A 20,001-nucleotide genomic window follows, 5' to 3' on the forward strand; every position below is an offset into this window, starting at 1 on the left:
CAACATATCCAAGATTGGTAATTCATATGCAATGATGCACTGGTAGTGATTAGCTAACTCGCTTCCACTTAGCCTATAATAAAGTAATGGACATTCATAGTTAGTGTCACATTTATCAATTAGGGACAACTAGACAGGCAAATTTCTAGGTAGCTATCTAGTATTTTACTTCACATTAATAAAAATGTAGCTAGTTTAGCTTCACTACATTCTGCCAGTTTTGGAATGTGTAGCTCGACTCCCTTATACAACTTGGGTTTTTCACCTCTATCTCTATCTCTAAGTTTTTAAGTTGAGCATTGCAAAATTAAGTCCAGTTGTAATTATACATATCATTTACGAAAAAAATGAAATCCTACTTCATCACATACTAACTGGGGAGGCTAACATAAAAGTTGCACGTTAAGTTGCATACCTGATGTTAAAGCAGGGGTGCACAACTCTGGACCAGGAGGGCCAATCTGCTTGCTGGTTTTTGTTCCAACCAATGACTTTAGTTATAGTTTTCTGACAGCTCTATAAACTATACTGATTCACTCCTGTAGTTGAGCACAGTAAAATCTTTAGAACACACCCACAGTCTCTGGCTATAGCTTGTGCTTATACAAATGTCAGATCAAGATATGGTTGAGCTAATTAAATAATTAAATGCAAAAGTTGGCACAGAATCCTGAAACTGATTGGCTGTTGTGTTAAATGATATGACATCCCTGTGTTAAATGATACTTAACATGCTGTGGCTTTTTGATGATTTCAGTTTTAGTGTTTATTTTTTTACTAGCCCATTTTTTACGAGCTATAAAGGATACTGTAGATCAGGGATCAGCAAGTCACGGTCCTCGAGGGCCGAGAACTGCTGGTTTTCCACCCTCCCTTTGCCTGGGAGTAAGGTGTGAAGTCAGTCTGGCCAATCAGTAGCACTAATTACCCGGGAGAAAAGAAAACCAGGGCTGGATTTGGATTTGAGGGCCAGAGTTGATGATCCCTGCTGTAGATGCTAAGAGAAGTTTCTGATGACCAGCTGGATTTACAATGGCTGGTATGGGGTATTTGGGGTTTTGTGGTCTTAAGAAAGCACAGTTCAAGTAACTCCAAAGCAGCACATTGGGCATCCACTGGTCATTATTCACCGACTAATCTTCAGAACATTCTTTAATTACATTTGAGCTGCAACTTTTTCCTATGGTACACGCAACGTGCAATACAGTGATGATTATTATTAAAGACCACAAAGTATAATCTGCGATCAATTAAGCAAAAGAGAAAGTGCAGTCATGTGATTGAGATATGCTTGGCGGATAGACATGCTATTCTTTTAATTCATCAATTCATGCTATTTTCCAGTCTGCTGCACTGGCTCCCCATCAGGCCACAAAACAACCAGACAATACTTTAGTAACTCTGAGGCAGGCTTGTACAGTGATGTTATATTACCTGAGGCTGCATCTGTTCATATTTACAGCAGTGATAAACATGACATCACCGCACAAGCTGCTTTGGAGTCATTTGAAATATATTTTCTCACCAGCCACTGTAAAGCCAGCTGGCCATCAGAAATGTCTATAAGTTTCTAAAATATCATTCATTGCCTATAAAATCTGTATGGGCCCATCGAAACACACTAAAAACTAAAATCATACCCTCAATCCCAGAATGGTTTCTAGATAAATATGAAAAAAAAATACTTTCTGACAAAACAGACAAAAATGGTTTAAATTAGTAAAATACATACAGATTTCCAATATATTACTGACCAAGAAAACAATTTCTACACAAATTAACAAAACGAGAGAGTTATAATATATATACACTCACTCCTGCACATCTTTCTTGCAAAACAACAAAGCATTGTGTTGCTCACTAAATATAGTTTAGAGTCTTACGCCACTCAGAATTATGTAAGAGGAGTAAAAAAGAAAAGGTTACGAAAAATTTATGTGGTTTCGACATTGGTGGGTGTTGATACTCTGCGGGCCAGTCCAAAAGAGCTGCTTCAAAACTAAAGCTTCTTTTGGACTAGCGTGCAGTTGATGGATAATGAGTTTTTTCCAGCTAGAGTGCTTTGCTTGAACCCATTTGTCCTTTTGGAACACATCTTTTGCACATCCATACAAACTGTTGGCTGTTGTTCCAAAATTCATTGTGCTCATTTTCTGTGGCGAGTTTCACTTTTGATGTTGCTATCAGTTGTTCCCTTGTGTCTTGCATTGGCATTGCCTGTTCGTTTAAAATTCCCAGGCTGCGGAAGCAGCTGATTTTTGCTGAAGATATCTGAAGGGCCTAAAAAATAAATTATGGAACACAAGGTTCATTTAACATTGTCAAACTCCACATGTATATACTAAGGTAGAAGCAAGCTAAATGATTCTAGAATGAGCACGGTTCCTAACACACAGACCTCTGACTCGTTTGTAGATGGTCTGACCTCCTCTTCCCTCTGCATTCTTCTGGTGAATGGTGCTGGGTGGAGTACCATGCATCTCCAGCTTCTGGATTTGGCTTTCGCCTTAAGCATAATAAATAATAATTATCATAACATAAATACAGTGATGGTCATTAAAGGCCACAGAGTATACTCTGCAAGCAATGAAGCAAGCGAGTAAGTGCAGCCACATGATTGAGATCTGTTTGGCAGACAGATCTGTTTCTGTCATCTTTAATTCATGCTCATTTACAGTTCTCTTCAACTGGCTCCCTGTTAGAAGACCAGGGCACAAAACAACCAAACACAAAATATATAAATATTTCCCTTTTAGCCCATCAATCGAAACGTCTGTATGCTTAACTATGTTAAAGCTTTCTTTCCTGGTCCCTCTTTCGCTTCAACCACAAAGGTATAAAGGAGAACTCACACTTCCCCCTTTATCTCTTCATGCTTTCTGTAGGCATAGGACTAACACTATTCTGGCCTGTTACCTTGGCAACTCGTGAAATTACTACAGTTTTCATATTATTCTGATATATAACATTAAAATTGTACAATCAGTAATGCTAATGATTATATGAATTTATTTAACATTAACAAATACTGTACCTGTGTGATGAGAGATGGGATATTTAACCTTGGTTGCTGGTGGCGTTGAAGGATTTCCCACATTCGTGTGCAGGAACTGGTTTGCATTTTGTGAATGTTGTAATCTGTTGTCTGAAATGCTTTCAAGACCTGAATTCCTGGAGGTGCTGATCTTGAACTTCTAGAGGATATAATACAACCTGTCACTCTGTTGTTTAGAAAACATCAATTGCAACATGAAACCTATAATTGAATTGTAGTACAGAGGTAAGACTACCCTAACATGAGACACAGAGGTAAAGAGCTGACTGCAGAGTTGTACTGCTAAGGTGTCTTGCCTAAAATGTTTTCATCTTTTGATGTTGGTGCCTTGGTTATGAAAATGCAACTATATTAAAATAATACAACGTTTTCATAACAGGAATTAAAGGAAATAAATAATGCATATATTGCAAAAACACTCATGCTTACAAATTATAAAGTGATTATTTATGAATAAAGAACATTTATTTTTCTGAGAAATAGATCCCAATTAAAATCGAGTGTTCTGCAATGAGGAGCAATCTCTTCATTCAGCCTAAATCTTGATTATACTCACGCAGAGTACATATGAAAGGGCTCATAGAATTGCAGTGAAAGATTTTCCTGCCAGCCAGCGAGCACATCTAGGCGAGCACACAAAGGTTCATTTCATTTTAGTGCGCCGTCAGGAGCATACCCTCTTTGAGTTGACCTCGAAAGACTTGGACCGCTTCTTCCGCACGCGCCTCTCCACGGAGCTGGTCCTCCGGCCGGCTTTCTGCGCGTCCTTCTTGGAGGCGGACTGCGAGCTCCTAGGGGCCCTGGGCGGGGCCTTCCTGGCCTCCAGCTCCTCAGGGGTGGAGGGGGCCAGGTCGTCGATACTGACCGCTGGCTTCAGGGGGGCGGGGGCGGCGGTGGGGGGGCCCTGGGACTCGGAGGCAGCCCTGTCTGAGGCGTCCTCCCCTTCCTCCAGGGACTGCACTGACATCAGGCTCCTCTCCTGGGCCAGGGACAGCCTGCTGGCCGGCTCCAGGGCCTGCATGCGCGAGCGCCGCTTGGCCGCGATCACCGAGATGCTCTTTGTGTCCGACACAATCTCCTTCATAGTCTCTGGGCTGACCTGCTCAGACTGCCGACTGCTGTCCTTCCCACTGGGGAGCTAGTTTGTTTACGAGTGAAAATAATGCACGCATGTATTAACCGAACAGAGCTTCCAGCAAGGATTTAGTGCAGTATTACAGTTTTATGTCCAAAGTTATGATGCAAAATTATGTGCTAATAGTGCAGACTGAAAACCCCAATTTTATTGTAGATGGTAGGGGTGACCTTAATATTATATAATCATACTGAAAAATATTTATGACTAAAAAGAAATAGCAAAAGAAATAATTTTTTGCATTTCCATTCACATCTAAAAATGTTACTGTAAAATACAGAATAAGTTACCTGAGTTAATGGAGGTGGACTGGATGAAATATGGCTGTGTTTCATCTGACGGGATTTTGAAGTGGATTTGAATACCTTACTACCTTCACTGACAACAACAAATGTGTTCGGTTAAAAATGACAGTTCAGCATGCTCCAAACATTCTTATTGCTTACAAGATGATTAATTATTATTATCAACAGGTATTACAGGTGAAACAAGTCAAATAAATCTGGCCATAACACACACACACACACACACACAGACACACACCTGAATGATTACCTGTTATGATTACCTACTGAAGTAGGGGGGAACTTATTTCGAGCGGTCCTGCTGTCCTGCACAGCTGCCCTTGGGCTGAGCTCTTCTTTATCCGAGTCAGGAATCAAATCCCCAAGGTTCAGCTGCTTTGCTACTTTCAATACTGATCCATCCTAGAAATGCAAAAAAATAAAAAAGTTACCATATTGGTCATCCAGTTTTAAATTATGCATGTTTTAGGTGTTTCTATCTCAAACTGTTTATTGAGGCATCTTGTAATAAGATGGGAAAATAAAAGCCAACTATTTTAACAATGACAAATAACCCTGTCATTGACCTAAATCAGCAATGAGCTAAAGTAAAATGTTTTTTTTCTCTGCAGGCAACCACTCAACTTTCCACCCAGAGTGCTGGTATTTATTCATTAAGACTCCTTGGCCTCTAACAAGTGTCTGTAAATATGATTATCAACAACAAAGTAGTAACCCTGTTCCTGGAGATCTACCATCCTATAGGTTTTCACTCCAAGCCTAACAATGCCCGCCTCATTCAGACACTAGAGGTAGACATGACAAATTAGGGTCCAAATAAAAACCTACAGGATGGTAGATCTCCAAGAACAGGGTTGGTTACCGCTAGTCTACACACTACTTTAACTATGAAATTATTAGTGTGGTATGTGTACACACTATTTTAACTATGAAATTATCTTATTTTATCTTTCTTGGCTTTTCTCGAACAAATACAATTGTTGCTTCTAAAATAATGTATATGGCTTATAAAGACATACAATACAAAAACAGTGCATGGATGAGCTGCTGTACTAATATGTACATATCAAAAACAAACTTAAATTGAAAAGGAAGTTGTTAAAAATACATTGAATGTATTAAAAAACAGATGTTGGAAATGGTGCATTTTTCTGCCCTTATCAAGAATCCTCAATGATAAATGGCAGTGATAAATTTGTGACAGTATCTTATGCCCCTGCTGCCATCTAAATCTGTCAGCCAGCAGATTCTCCTGGCTCTCACACAGCACTTTGACTGTACTATATCTTTCTGCTGCCATACAGTTGGTTAATAGTGCAGCACACATGAATACAACTGCTCCTGCCTTCTGCCCTTGTGATCAACCCTTCTTATCGGGAAGCAAAATGTAATTGGATGATTGACCTGATATTCAGATGATCCTTCAGGCCTGTGTTAATGGCACTGCTCTATAATAACTATAACTATGCTGCTAAAATAAAAATGCCTGATAATTTACTCCAGGTTGCAAGCTTGTTGCAGTGTGTTAATGCGATGTGTTAATGTGTCCCATCATTTTCCTTTGGACCGTGATGAAAAGGGCGCAGATAATTGCAGTTCAAACTGAAAGGCTGCAGGGCATTTATGAGGAAGCAGCAGAAAAGAAAAACATAACGACCTCTTACATCTATTTGTAACTTCACATTGTTAAAATTTAAATGAATGACCTTGGCATACATCAATGTGGCAGGAGATTGGAATTTTATGTCATACATTGACAGAGCAGAAAATATGCTCTCTGCTCAGTCAAAGAAAGCAGTATAACAACATTGTGAGTTTTATAGACCCAGCAGTTTTCCTATTCAAACACATTTGAGGTAAATCATCTCAGCATTTCATGGATAAGATTATGCACGTTTTCAATAGTTGGACTTAACTTAGCTATCTAGGCATCACTGTTTAATAAGTCTAATTAAAATCTGTCATATTGCACAGGCTCGAAAAATCAGGCAGCGGAACTAAACTAGGAAGCACATTCTGATCACAAGCAAGTAAAAACCCAAATACTTTGTGTAATAAACACCATCTGACAAATTGTGGCATAGTGAATACAGACTTAGCAAACTGTTGGGTACAATCAACAGGAGAGGGCAACTTAAGAGGTTGAACCTATGACAATTAAACAAAGCTGTTCAATATAAGCTCATGTTTTTATAATTCTAATGGCTGCTCAAATGAATGCAGCATGTCTACATGTTGCTGGTTTCTAGTTCAGTTGATACATTATAAATCTTTCAGCATTTTATTAACCTTATACTTATGATCTGTAAGGCAGTTTCCACATAAGCATTCTGACTGTCATAAGGTGACCTAATACATTAAATATACAATACACTACATACTGTATATTTCAATAGTAAATGCATTATTATTTGAATGTTAATGAATGCATATGGGAAAAATACTAACAGTGCTAAGTCAAATCGTTGAACAACAACTTAGTTTGCATGTACAGTTGTTTTTCTCAAGTTGGAAGCCGATATATAAAAGAACATTTCTTATAGTTACAGTTAAAATTTTGAGAGGAATAATAGGATGCCTTCACTTGACCACATAACCTTGAGAGATTCAATTGGTCTGGTATTCTTTATATTTACATAATGAGAATTTTGTCATTAGTGGTTTGAACACTGACTTTTATGATCAATGCCTCAAATTGGACTGTAATAATGATGTAGAGCAATGCCAATGTTCTTAATAAATCTGGGCTAAATTTATCAGGCACTAAAGCACATTCTGTTTCCAAGTCAGGGTCAACATTTATTGCAAATACAATTATTGCATGATGAAATGGAAAAAGTAAGCGTTTTTCATAATTAACGGGCAACAAACATTTGCGCGATATTGAATATTGCCTATATGAATTATTTTTCCATGATGTCTAGCAAGCCTGAAAGAAGCACATTTTAAACCTGCAGTTCATTTAAAAACGTAACTGCCTTTAGCTATTTTTTCCAACACACAAATGACCAAACACTGCAAATGGTCCTACTTTTTAATATTTTAACTCTGGGTATAACTGATACAATATGCTTGACTGTTTTCATCATTTTATAATAAACGTGCAGAATTTAGTTAAACATAAAAGTAAGAATATGCAATGAATTCAGGTATGTATTCATACAGCCTTATCACTCTGTACCTGCAGGACAGGTCTTACCCTCATTGTGCTGGATGTAATTGTATGGAGACTGAGAACTTGGTCAATGCTCCGATTATTCAGTTCACTGTAATACAATGCGTAGAGCTCATCCAGCTCATGGGGCACAGGCATCCGATGGTCTGGAAACAGACAAAATATGATTAGTCTTTAAAAATAAATAAGGAATTAAAAATAATAATAATAATAATAATTAATAAAGAAACTAAAATATCCAAACTTCCCCAGGCATGCAGATGCAAGGTAGGTCTGCTAGGGGAGCTGAATCACAGCCCTTGTGTGACTGCCAAACTTAAGACCAAACAAGGTACCCAGCTAAGATAATTGATAATGCCCTTTTCCCCGCTGTCACCTTCTGTAACGAAATAGGCAGCAACATAAGCACCTTTGGCGAAGCAGAAGGGGCTCAGTGATAGCAGTGACAGGAAGTTGTGATCCTGCTTTGAAAACTTAGCATAACAATGGAAAGGACCTTTGGCTACACGCTGTGAGAATACTGAGGGAAAGCCTGGGAATGACTGATAAGCCGCAGCACAGTTACAGGTGAACGCTCGTCAGTGCGGATACGTTCGTGCCTGACATTCAGCACCTTCGATGATGGCTCTCTGCTGCTGTATGACCTCGTCGCACAGCGCCCTGTGATGCTCGTAGCGCTGGATGATGAAGTCCTTGGTGCGCATCAGGTTCTCCTTGCACAGCACCGCGGACTGGATCTCCGTGTTCTCCACCTCCAGCTCGTGCACTTTGCAGAGCAGCGTCAGGATTTCCCGCTGCTCCTCGTTGCTAATACTCTTCGGCAGCAGCTCCTCCATCTTGGAGGACTTCAGCGTCATGCTCGCCAGCTTCTCCTCCAAGTCTGACTGATGCAAAGAGGAAACATGCCAAGCACATCATAGCCCTCCAGCCAGAGTAAATGCCAAGGCACCTCCAGGAGGGATTTAGTGAGTAGGATGCGTTTGATACCTTTAGCGCCATGGTTTTCCTTTGCTCAGCCAGCAGCGTGCTGATCTCCTCCCGAGCCACGGTGACGTCCTGGGGCTCCGTGGAGTCCACGTCCTCACCGCCGCTGTCCTGCTCCCACTCCACTTCTCTGTCTTTATCCACCTTCTCGCCGTACCTTTCATCCCTCCATTTCTTAGCACACCGGGCCCTCTCCCTTTCCCAGCTGTGAACAGGGTGGAGTATCCATCTTCAGAACCAACCATCTCCCACCACAGAAACACATCATTACAAGGGTCTCAAAAACCTGTTCTGGTAAACCTCAGAGACCCACCCCCCTAATTACAATATAACATGCTGGCTACCATTTATCACAGTAGGGGATACAAACACAACATATTTATGACTCTAGCACTTTCCACATAAGGCACCCACTGAAATGCATGTTAAGGTCCGACACTAAGTGCTGCTCACTCTGAGATGGTGACCAGGTGTCTGGAGGTGTCGATATGCAGCTCCATGTTGCAGTTCTCCAGCTCCACCAGGCTGCGACGGATCTCCATCTGCTCCCGGAAAGCCGAGAGCAGCTGTTCCCGCAGGCGGCCCAGCTCCCTGCGGCTGTACTGGGCGGAGTGCTGCTGGACCTCCGCTGGGCAGGACAGTTACACACACACACCCACGGCACGTCATCCTCCAGAAGGGCCAACTCAGGGATCCAACGGCCCTTTTATCTTTTACTGCTTATTTACTTCTGAGACGTTTCACTGACCTTGGACATCACGTATGTCAGCCCTCTCTCCCTTCTTGTGCTCTTGACCCTGTTCATCTATCTTGGCTCTCAATCTCTCAATCTCTTTGCGAAGGTCTGCAATGATGCTGGTGTACTGGGCTATATGGTAAGAGACATTCAGCAGGTTGCGTTTTACCTGTTAATGAATAAAAACATCAAGGCAGCGTTACTGGAAACCAACATTATCAACTCTTCGAAAGTTGCAAAATTACTCCACTCACATAATCTACTACTGTATGTATTCATATTATTGGCACAATAAGGTTGGTTAGAAAAAGATATGCATCTCAAATCATCAATCGGATGGCAGTGCTGAAATATACAATTACCTTAGTTTTTATGTTTTTGGCCTTGTCTGCATAGATCAGTGTGTTTCTGGACTCCTCAAAGTTAGTGCTCGCAGGACTAATGTGAGTGATCATCACTGTTCTACTGTTTCCACCAAGAGCATCCTGCAAATTAAAGACAACATTGCTTTCTCTAAACATGCAGTGATTATATAAACTGACTCCTAAATCTAGTAATGCCAGGCTCACACTACACAATTTTCTGCCAGAATTGAGCTGTCTGGGACACATTTTGGAGGCCACAGACAGGTTCCACAAATCAGAACCTTGTCGGGTCGCACGGCCATGACAGGTCGTCTCTAGGTGAAAGCAAGTCAAAGACGCCATCAGGACTGTCAGGGAAGTGAGGAAAAAAGTAAAATATTATTCATTTCTGAATCCAGCAGTTCTGACAGCTAACACACTCGTTGACTGTCTGGCACTCTAAACAGCAAACACAGTGCATCAACAGTTAAAACAGCTCACTCATCCACCATGTAAAATAAATTTATTTGATTTCATTTGTTAATACTTTTCAAAGATATCAATTACCAATTAAATGGCCAAATTCACTGAGAGGCAGTAGTCTTAGCCGTGGCATTAGGGGTGTGCATCACTAAGTCAGTGAGACAAAAATGTACAGGATAGAATGTTGAGTAGCGCGGGCTGTACAGTGATCTTAAGATGTTGTTGGTCATGTAGTCTGAGTCCAGCATAACAAGAAGCCATTTTAAAAAGACTAACCTAATTCAACATCTGATGCACTTACATCAATATTCATGGGTTTAGCAAAACCCTTTGTGTTTGCATTTGACTGCATTTCTAAGAAGGCCTGAATGTTTTTTGTTTTCCACCATTTTCTGATTACTGCTATTCTTTTCTCTAGTATAACTGCAGTGCAGTTGATGGTATCTGGGGAACACTGAGTTGCTGTGGATAAATCTGACAATTAATTTAGAAGCTAATTTTTCTGGCTTAGAAAATGCAAAGCATCATTAAGGAATGCGTACTATTTGTCATCTGTAGCCATTGCCAACTGTACCCAAAAGCAAATGTACTGCAGGAAAACAAGCTTATTGCATTACATTTTCAATTTAATAGTCTTGTTTTTAAACATAATTTTTTGGGGTTAGTTGAAAATAATAAGCCTAACATCAAGCTGCTCTCGTCCCCAATAAAAGTAAGTAGACACAAATGAAAATGAGAAATATATACACACTACATATACCAGAGCCATGAAAACTGCCCACTGGTCATTAACACGGTTAATTAACACTAAGGCATATGAGCTTATGACACCAATTTATCGAGGGCAAAATTATTTCAATTCGCATTACCACATAAACCCCCATGGTGTCACTGTAGGCACTGGATTTTCACAATGACCTGAACAATTACACAATTCAGGATCAGTTGTGATTCTTATAAAAGCAATTTGTGAATGTAATAGGCTAAGCTGGGTGAGAGAAAAGAACGTGATAGCAAAAGAAAATGAGTGTCAAAAGCAAAAAGCCTGTGACTGACCAGGTACAACAGTAGGCTTCCCTCCTCGTACACTGCGTCCAACTCAGTCCATTTACTTTACACAATTTAAAACCAATTCATACAGACAGGGAAATTGAAGACGTGGATGTCACCATGATTTACGACTCCCTTCCCATTGATAACCCTTACCTTTAGCAGCCGAGTCAGTTTGCTGTCCCGGTAATTGACAAATTGGGCGCCTTTACCACCTTTCTCACTCAGGGCATTGATACAGTTGGCCAAGGCAAGCAGGGAGCGATTAATGTGTGCTCCTTCCTTCATCCTCTTCCCACGATTCTGCGTCTGAGGAAGAAGCAGAGTGATTCTCAAACACAAACGCGTAAATCATGCGCTTCCCCCTCAGTCTTCCAGAAATCACTGTTTTAAGCACAAAGTCAAGAATAATTTTGAACAAAACTGGCACACTTCAATTGTTTCTCTGTTGGTCCAAAATTGGCATACCCATGCCCATTATTTCGTTATTTTATTGATTTATCGGGGACCATATCCGAATAAAAACCTCTGCAGCGCACGTGATGCACTGTGCCCAAATGTACCCAAAACACTGCTTTTCAAGGGTAGTCCCAAAGTTATATAACTACAATATTACTATATTGTACTACTGATATACAGATTGCCTTTCTGTTGTTGTGTTTTTGGAAATACTAATCATGTGCATCTACTTCAACAGTGCAAAATAGACAATAAATCAGTGGATGTGTGTAGATGTTCACTACACCCCCGGCTACCTGACAGGGCACAGTCAGCTCAAAGATTTCCAGCCAATCTGAGATTTCACAAATTCATGAGTGAGAGTGAGAAGATAAATAAATAGCCGATGATGACAAAATGGCAGGTACAGATTATATAGGTATGTAGGTATAAGCAGTGTCCTGCGTTAAAGACAAAGATAACTTAAAAGTACTAAAAAGCAACACTGGAACACAGAATAAAACATGAACTGTTGTCAAGCTGGATGTTTGTAGATCTGCATTTACATATGGCTCCCTGAAATGAGGTGAACACCAACTTTTCAGACATTTGGTCCCCTTTCGAGAGTTGCTATTTCAATTTTAGAAATGCAAATTCCATCTTTTATTCATGCACCTACTTGTAAACTAAAACATAGTACAGGACATTGCCACTGTAGATATAAAAACAGAAGTAACTTGACTTCTTGACTCTAAAGAGTGTTGGTCTTTGCCGTTGGCCGCACCTGTGAGGCCCTCTCTGTCCCGGCCAGGTCCACCATGAAGAGCTTTCCCACCCGCACCTCCTCGTTAATGTTCTTCACCCTGTTCTTCTGCTTGACTGTCACTTGCAGGATAGCGTGAGAGCGCGATGACGTTTGGTTGGCAGCAGTAGGCTCCTGGGTCCGCTGTTTGTTCCCTTTCGTAAGCAGTTGCATTATCTGAGATGCAAAGCCCAAATTAACGCCAGAGTGATTACAGATTTGGCATCTTACATCAGTGCTTCCCAAACGTGGACCTAGAGACCTTCTACGTATGCTGCTTTTCATTTCAACCTCTACTGCAACCAGAACAGTTCAAAGACAAAGACAATGGCAGCAAGCCAAACCTGCACTGTGTTAAATTACGTTTAAGGAAAAATTACATTAAAACTTTAAAAACCTTAATTTATCAAGGTTTTCCATACTGTCATGGGGTATACTTAAGTAGCATCAGTATTTGGAACTGTAAATCGTACCTCTTTTGCATTGTTGGTGGAGAACTCTGTGATGCCTGCAATCCGGATTTCACCCTTGGCATCCTCTCGCAGGTCTAGATACCCAGATGCAGGGTTCAGAAGGTCACGGATCATCTCGTTGTATATCTGCCAGATAAAATAAATTGGACAATTTAGAGGCATTGAGCATAATTAGTTAGTTCTATAATAAGTTCTATGCAGAAAATATAGAGTTGTCCCATAGAATTCAAGTAACAAATGGAACTGTGACTGTTATTCCTTAAAAGGGTAATTTCAATAATCATCAGTAAATCTGCAAAGACATTGCATGGTTAGACTAACCCGTTACTCAAACCATGGTCCTCGAGCATGGTCCTCAACCATTTGGTCCTCAACCATTTCCCCCCATCGCCTGGGAGTCAGGTGTGAAGACAACCAGGCTAATCATCAGTAGCATTAACTATTCAGTTAATTACTAGGGACAAAAGAAAAACAGTTTTGGATTTGAGGGCCATATTTAAATCTCTGGACTGAAGTGATGTAGGAACACGCCCAAAGAAAATGAGATAACTAGAAAAAAATGCATAACAAATGTGACATTCCCACTCCTAATTGTGGCACATGCCTTACTGGGGACTAACAAAACCAAAAACCACTTTGTGTTGGGAAAGATCTCAAAGACATCGTACTGCTGTGCACTAAATAGAGACTTTAAAACTCAGACAAAATAACACAAAATAAAAGAACTGAGGATCTTTTAACTGAAATTTTATGCTTTTTGCTTACCCATATAGCTTTGATACTAACACACTAGGGTCCAGCAATATTTTGACATATTAACATTTCAATATTCAGATATTCAGTCAATATTCAGAGAGTTAGTCAGACTTAAGTTGCACACAAGTCTGAGTCAGGACATGATATTGAGCCAAGAGCATAAAATGTGCTTAAGTCTGCACTTAATTCTCAAAGTCAGGATTCCCCATGTATTATCACATTATGTTACAATACTCCCTAAAGAACATTTCTTGTAACTGAAAAAGTAGGAGGGGGAACATGATAGTAAATTAATAATAAAGACAAGTGTTACCAATCCATGTAGTACCAATTTCAGTCTCACATCGACTTCCACAGCCACCCATAACTAGGGCCACCAGTTTGTCTCCCCTTGTTTTCTTGCATGGTACTTAAGTCCTCCGCCAGCTAGAGGTTGCAATAGCCTCTTTGTCAAGCCCCTTCTCAAACAATTATGCCATTTGCACCAGCTCAGTAATATAAGTTGATAAAGTTTTTTTTTTTTTTAAACCTGCTCTATATAGATGCATTTTTCTTTTCACAGCAGTGATACTCAATCATGGCCCTGGAGAGACACAGAGTCTGCTGGTTTTTGTTTTTCCTTAAGAACAGCAAATGATTCAAACCCAAGAAACCAGGTGACCTGAATGTATTCTGTAATCAACTGCTTTAACTGATCAATTGCAGTGCTATTCAACTCCTGAGTAACTACGAAAGCCAGCAGATTCTGCGGCTCTCCAGGACCAGGAGCGAGGACCACTGGTTCAATGACATGCTTTTTACAGCATTTAAACTTCCATCCATTTTTACATTCCTTCCTGAATCTCCCCAAAATAGATTAACCAATTGATTTCTTTTAATGTCTCCAATTAGAAACTGCATGATTAGCCACTTGACCATGCCATTAAGAGTGCTTACGGGGACCCCTGGAGGATAACCATTGAAATACAACTTTAAATCCCTGTAGGTCACATGGTGGAGGCAAAGTAGTGGCCCTACCCATAAGACAAAGAAAGGATTTTATTCACCTCCAGATATGACATATAAACGGCGCAGTTCGTATCTTCATTGCTTGCCTCAATGGCTTTGAAAAGGTCATTCAAGGTACGAATATAGATCCCTGGCTCAGAATCAAGCCCCAACATTGTGTAAGTCTTCCCTGCACCTGGCAACATCAAAAAGGGCATCAGATATGATATTTCTGCTCTGTGTGCACATGACATTGAAATGAAAGGGAACATACAGAAGGCATAAAACAAGCATTGAGAATGCAATGTTGATTTGAATGGTCAGAACATTCATAACTGACATTCAGATATAGATGCACGGTGTTCAGGTTTCTGTCCATACCTGTTGGTCCGTAGGCAAAGACAGTGGCATTGTAACCTGAAATAACACCTTCAATTAAATTCTTTGTGGTTGCCAAATAAACGTCTTCCTACAGTGGAGAGAACAGGAGAAAGAACTCATTAAAATGTGATTATTTACAAGCATAATTTAAATATAGATGGACTGAAAGGTACTGAAGTTGTAGTATAAAATTCACTTTAACTGAGGCTGTACCGCAAGTTACCCCAAATAATACTGAATACCAAATGAGATCTGGTAGATAAGTAAAACTCCCTCATGCTTATAATTTGACGATCACTATTATGATAAGAACAGTTAATACCTGCGTAGCAGTGAAATCAAATGCCACATCAAACATGTATGTTTTCCCTCTCGACCGATTTGCACGCAGAATGTCATCTGAGTCCTCACAGGGATCCACGAGGACAACCATCTAAAATTTATTGAGACAAAAAACAGCCGCATATGGCTGATTTCAGTGATTCCTTCCAATATAAAAACAATAACATATTCACATACACAAACGTTCTGTGCAATACAACCAAACTTGAAGGTGCAAACATCCCTCCAGTTGTTTCAAGCATTATATCAAATGGCTATGACCAATACAACTGAGCTCAAAATCCCACATCAGGGGCTCTGCAGCAGTGTTATTGGCCCTACAGTAATAATGCACTCTGATAGGTTCTTCCTATAAGTCAACAGAGGGTGGTGGTGGTTGGGGATGATGGTCATTAAAATGTGGACAGTACACAAATCATGCTTTTTTTAAATTACAGAAAAGTATCACATTGGAGATGAAATATTCAAATGTGTTTAATAATTAACCAGCCTAATAGTATTATGAAAACAAACATCATCTAAATTTGATGAAAATCTGTTGACTTCAATCAAATGAAAAAATATATTCAACCCATGCATAATACATTGTGAATAGATCACCAAGTTTAAAAGCAAACCGCAGGGTTTTGCAATCCAACCTACTTGCACAGTGCTATCCAGCATTATGTACTGCAGAAAGTACTCAACTACTGTTTAAATCCTAATGTTACATTTGTGTACACAAGATTTCACAATTTTATTTATGTGTTTAATTGCACTTATATCATGCTTTATATATACTTTATCTGTGTTAAATAACACTTCTCAATTTTATAGACTTATAGAATAACTACTGGCACTCACAAAGCTTCAGTATGGCCCATTTTCAAGACATTGTGTTGCAACACATTATTCATGGAGGCATTACTCTAATAAGAATGCAATAACATCGCTGGAGATGTGCATTGTAAAGTCTATATTTTTTAGCTGAATAGGTCATAAAGTCACTGGAGAAGTCTATTCCCTCATGAGAAGATCAGTCTATTCCAGCCTCTTGGCAGACTCTCACGGTACTTGGCCCCAGTGCAAAACTAGAAAAATAAAGCCCCCTTTCATTAATCAGCATTTGCATAAGATTTAGACAAAGCTTAAGTCTTAACTACCTAAACTAAAATAAAACTCCTGCTAGGATCTCTTGCAATTCAAATTCTCAGCAAAACAACAAAGTCTATAAATTAATTCATTCACACATGCAGGATTGCGTTATAATTAAAAACATTATTCACAAAGTGAGGGCCATTTCTCTAAGACTATAATGTACTTTGCATCGGTTAGCAATGATTCAAAAAATACATTTAACAGCTGAGTTTCTGAGTGATGTTTCTGCAATGTATTATGTGATCATTCGACCATAATTTACCTACAATAAAACAAATGCGATATCAAAACGTTTTATCTTGTCTCCTCTCCTTAGATCGCTGTTTACAAAATAAGGACAACCTTCAGGAGTAAATTGCATTAATATATTTTATTTACTTCACAGCTTAACAATGCTGTCTTATCTTGGAGTTTTTAGTTTGTTTAGTTTTAGGGGTGTAACACAGATAGCCCAGCCCTCTCCTCAGTTAAAGGACTTTCAATGCTTGAATAATTCATTAATGAAAATTAATACACAATAAACATCCTAAGGAAAACAACCTGCAAACAAAATCTCACGCTTCTAATCCTTCAGAATTCTGAAGCTCCCTAATCAGGCAAAATGTATCCTGAGATAGATTGCTCAGGGAAAACAACTTGCAAATGCATGTGCAATGTGGTAACTCCTGCTGCTGCTTCTGTCAATTAGCGTACCTGATCATCCACTTTGTGAGCAACGATGGTAGCCCCTTCGTCTATTTCAGCCTCATTGAGTGGACGAATACGAAGTGCCACCTAAAAAAATATATAATAATTTATGGTACAGATAAATTATAAACAGTGTGAGGGAAACAATGACCCTCACTTTTTTCACTGAGTGTTGGTATGTTTTCAAATGCAAGGCTTTAATAATAATTTTTTTTAAACAATTTTTCTAAATCACAACAATAAGCGACTTGCAGTAGTTCGACGTATTTTAAGTAGGCCTATGGCCCTCAATATTATTAAAAGTAAAGTATACTAAGATATAAACACGCGTATTTAGAATTTTTCCTCTACGATTTATTCGGGGTTAGTCTAGTGCGCGGTATGATTTTCTCATTTCAAGACAAGTAGTCCCAGCAAATTTGCCACTTATATTTATTACGTAAAATGAGTTAACTGTCATATTACACGTGGTTGTTTTTGAACAAGTGGGTGATCCTGGGCGGTAATAGATACGTACAGGACAAACCAAATTTGTCAAATACAATTCCGCGAATGTGGCAACGTAGCAAAACATTGCTGCACACAGAATTTAGTATTTGCAAATGCAAAAGTAAATAAGCTAGCTGTGTCAACAGCAGCGCATATGAGAGTATTAAAAGTTGTTCCATCATAACTTACCCGTATCACAAAACTAAATCGCTTGAAGTCCCTTCAAACTGCATTAACGGCAACGTATGTATATTATTGATAGTGCTATGTATCATAATTTAGCAATACGGTTAAATGAAGAAACTGCTTTAATGGTTACAGTTCCAAAGCATGTTGATTGCACTGTGGAATCGTAATGCCCATACTGGAAACGTTTATTGATAACGTCAGTTACTTTTGTAGCTAGCACAGTCTTGCATCTTACCGTTAGCTGATGGTCCTTGGACTCCCCCGACAGGTCTTTCATATTGTCCAGGATTCGTTTATGTTTATTCTACTCCATGCTTTGCTTATATAAATAACTTGCTACCAAGATCGTTACAGAGTAAATTGTTCCAAGGATATGTTGGAGACTTTACGCAGAAGTCTCCTTAATCCGATTGCTGGATGCAAGAGGGGACGTTAAGCGGTTTATCACATAGGCTGACCTCTCTGTTCAAATGAAGGTTCGTCTGACACTTCCCGAAAAACTAGCACCAGGAAAGCGAGTTTCTCATCACCTGGCACACATTTACAGGCTAGGGACAGTCTGTAGAGGTCAGGACAGTTAGCTCAGTAACGTCAGATAACGTTTTACACAGCTAGTTAACTTTAGAGCGCTGCATGACGCACTTCACTTGACTTCATATATCAGGTCGGTTTCATTCAGGTAGCCTAGCTAATTGCTGGATACATTTAGTCTTTACTTGTTAGTGCCGGCTACACGAGTAACAGCTGTCTGTACTAAAATATTAAACATCATCATCGCCTGGGCAGGGCAGCCAGCTAACTTCAGTGATACAGGAACACCAGCGATCACCTGACAAGTACCTAGACTAACGTTAACCAAATCATCATTGCAACGTCGCAGCCATTTGTGTTTGATAGACATTACGAGTTAATAAGGATATTTGTTTGTTTAACGTTACCGACGGGTAAGAAAGTTTAGCAGTCTAGCACAGATTGATAAGAAAACTAACAGCTATAGCTACATACATAACTAAATACAGCTAGTTAATTCGTCCGGCAGATAGTTACTAACAAGAAAAATGTTACGTTTGCTAATGTTAACTTGGCTAGCTAGCTAACTGTAGCTAACGTTAGACTAGTCTTGCTAACGCTATGGACGTTCACCGTCCAGGGATTCGCGGTAGCTATAGTTCGCTTGCAGATATCTGACGTGATCGATTTACGTTAAACGGGTAAAATGTTCGAATAAAACAACTATATTCAATTATTATACTTTATACTTTACTCGTTGAATCAATTATATTTAGCTAGCTAGGTCATTTCGTGTGTTTACAATTTGGTTATACAGCGTCATTGTTCCCATAGCAACAGATTTTCCGACGGAAGTGTAGACTGGCTAATTTCCTTATGGGAACACGGGTGACACTTTGTCCATGGGGAGAGCAAAGTTCGATTACAGCTTACAATCCCGTGATAACATGGGTAAATCGTTCTTTTTAATTAAACTAATTTCAGCTGTCTACTGCAGGTAAACATGACGACAAATTTGTCATTGACCACTGCCTCTGTCCACGCCAACTACACAAATATAATAAATAGCATGCTGTACCAGGCTTTCATTTACGTTTTACCTCATGCCTCCCAACAAAGACCACCCCATGACTTCCGACCCCCACCTAAATAAAATTATTAGGAAACCTTCTGTAACACCCACAGCCGGTTGCAATTAAATTGGCATTTAACACCAGTACAGAATATCTGTCATACAAATACAGACGGGTGACAAATTAAAGGAAAAAACCTGAATAAATGAGTGGAGAAACAAAGAATGCAGATGCTTCCATACAGGTGTGTTGCATGATACAATCAAGCAATTAACATCCTTTGATTATACATCATATGTATTACAGCCCGAAAATTGCAAACCAGACAAGGTTTACTTTATCCGACTATAATAAATTAAATATAGAACGAAACCAAAATATTAAGGGAAAAATATTTTCTTATGTAGGGGAAGGAGAGGAATTGGTAAGCTGTTTTCCACAACTGTATTATTTGTATGGCTGCGGAGTGT

The 20,001-nt window shown here is 39.5% G+C and overlaps 1 protein-coding gene across 3 annotated transcripts; it reads right to left on the reverse strand.

Annotated features, from left to right (window-relative positions):
- Nucleotides 1-1,301: 1,301 nt before the first annotated feature.
- On the reverse strand, nucleotides 1,302-19,614 carry si:dkey-26i13.8 (kinesin-like protein KIF19). Of its 3 annotated transcripts, XM_035397462.1 has the most exons (20): nucleotides 18,184-19,614; nucleotides 17,277-17,357; nucleotides 15,427-15,537; nucleotides 15,105-15,192; nucleotides 14,783-14,919; nucleotides 12,981-13,106; nucleotides 12,490-12,684; nucleotides 11,424-11,576; nucleotides 9,753-9,875; nucleotides 9,403-9,559; nucleotides 9,108-9,282; nucleotides 8,658-8,859; nucleotides 8,284-8,554; nucleotides 7,695-7,816; nucleotides 4,746-4,897; nucleotides 4,481-4,568; nucleotides 3,732-4,193; nucleotides 3,035-3,194; nucleotides 2,399-2,506; nucleotides 1,302-2,280 (listed from the first exon to the last, which is right to left on the reverse strand). In XM_035397462.1, the coding sequence occupies exons 1-20, from the start codon at nucleotides 18,223-18,225 to the stop codon at nucleotides 2,147-2,149; spliced, it is 3,087 nt and encodes a 1,028-aa protein (XP_035253353.1). In that variant the 5' UTR covers nucleotides 18,226-19,614; the 3' UTR covers nucleotides 1,302-2,146. The 3 variants fall into 3 exon arrangements, with proteins under 3 accessions (XP_035253353.1, XP_035253361.1, XP_035253371.1); XM_035397470.1 differs by lacking the exons at nucleotides 15,105-15,192; nucleotides 15,427-15,537; nucleotides 17,277-17,357; nucleotides 18,184-19,614 and adding an exon at nucleotides 13,302-13,434 and having other exon boundaries at nucleotides 14,783-14,891; XM_035397480.1 differs by lacking the exons at nucleotides 14,783-14,919; nucleotides 15,105-15,192; nucleotides 15,427-15,537; nucleotides 17,277-17,357; nucleotides 18,184-19,614 and adding an exon at nucleotides 14,050-14,402.
- Nucleotides 19,615-20,001: the final 387 nt, after the last annotated feature.

Source organism: Anguilla anguilla, chromosome 2 (assembly GCF_013347855.1).
Source record: "Anguilla anguilla isolate fAngAng1 chromosome 2, fAngAng1.pri, whole genome shotgun sequence".
NCBI classification, from domain to species: domain Eukaryota; kingdom Metazoa; phylum Chordata; class Actinopteri; order Anguilliformes; family Anguillidae; genus Anguilla; species Anguilla anguilla.

Excerpts from the sequence above, each read along its gene's own strand:
- si:dkey-26i13.8 (XM_035397462.1), bottom strand. The coding sequence starts at position 18,225 with ATGAAAGACCTGTCGGGGGAGTCCAAGGACCATCAGCTAACG. Across the intron at positions 12,685-12,980 it reads CCACCAACAATGCAAAAGAG|ATAATGCAACTGCTTACGAA; the intron begins GTACGATTTACA and ends TTTGCATCTCAG. Across the intron at positions 8,555-8,657 it reads GGAAAACCATGGCGCTAAAG|TCAGACTTGGAGGAGAAGCT; the intron begins GTATCAAACGCA and ends TCTTTGCATCAG.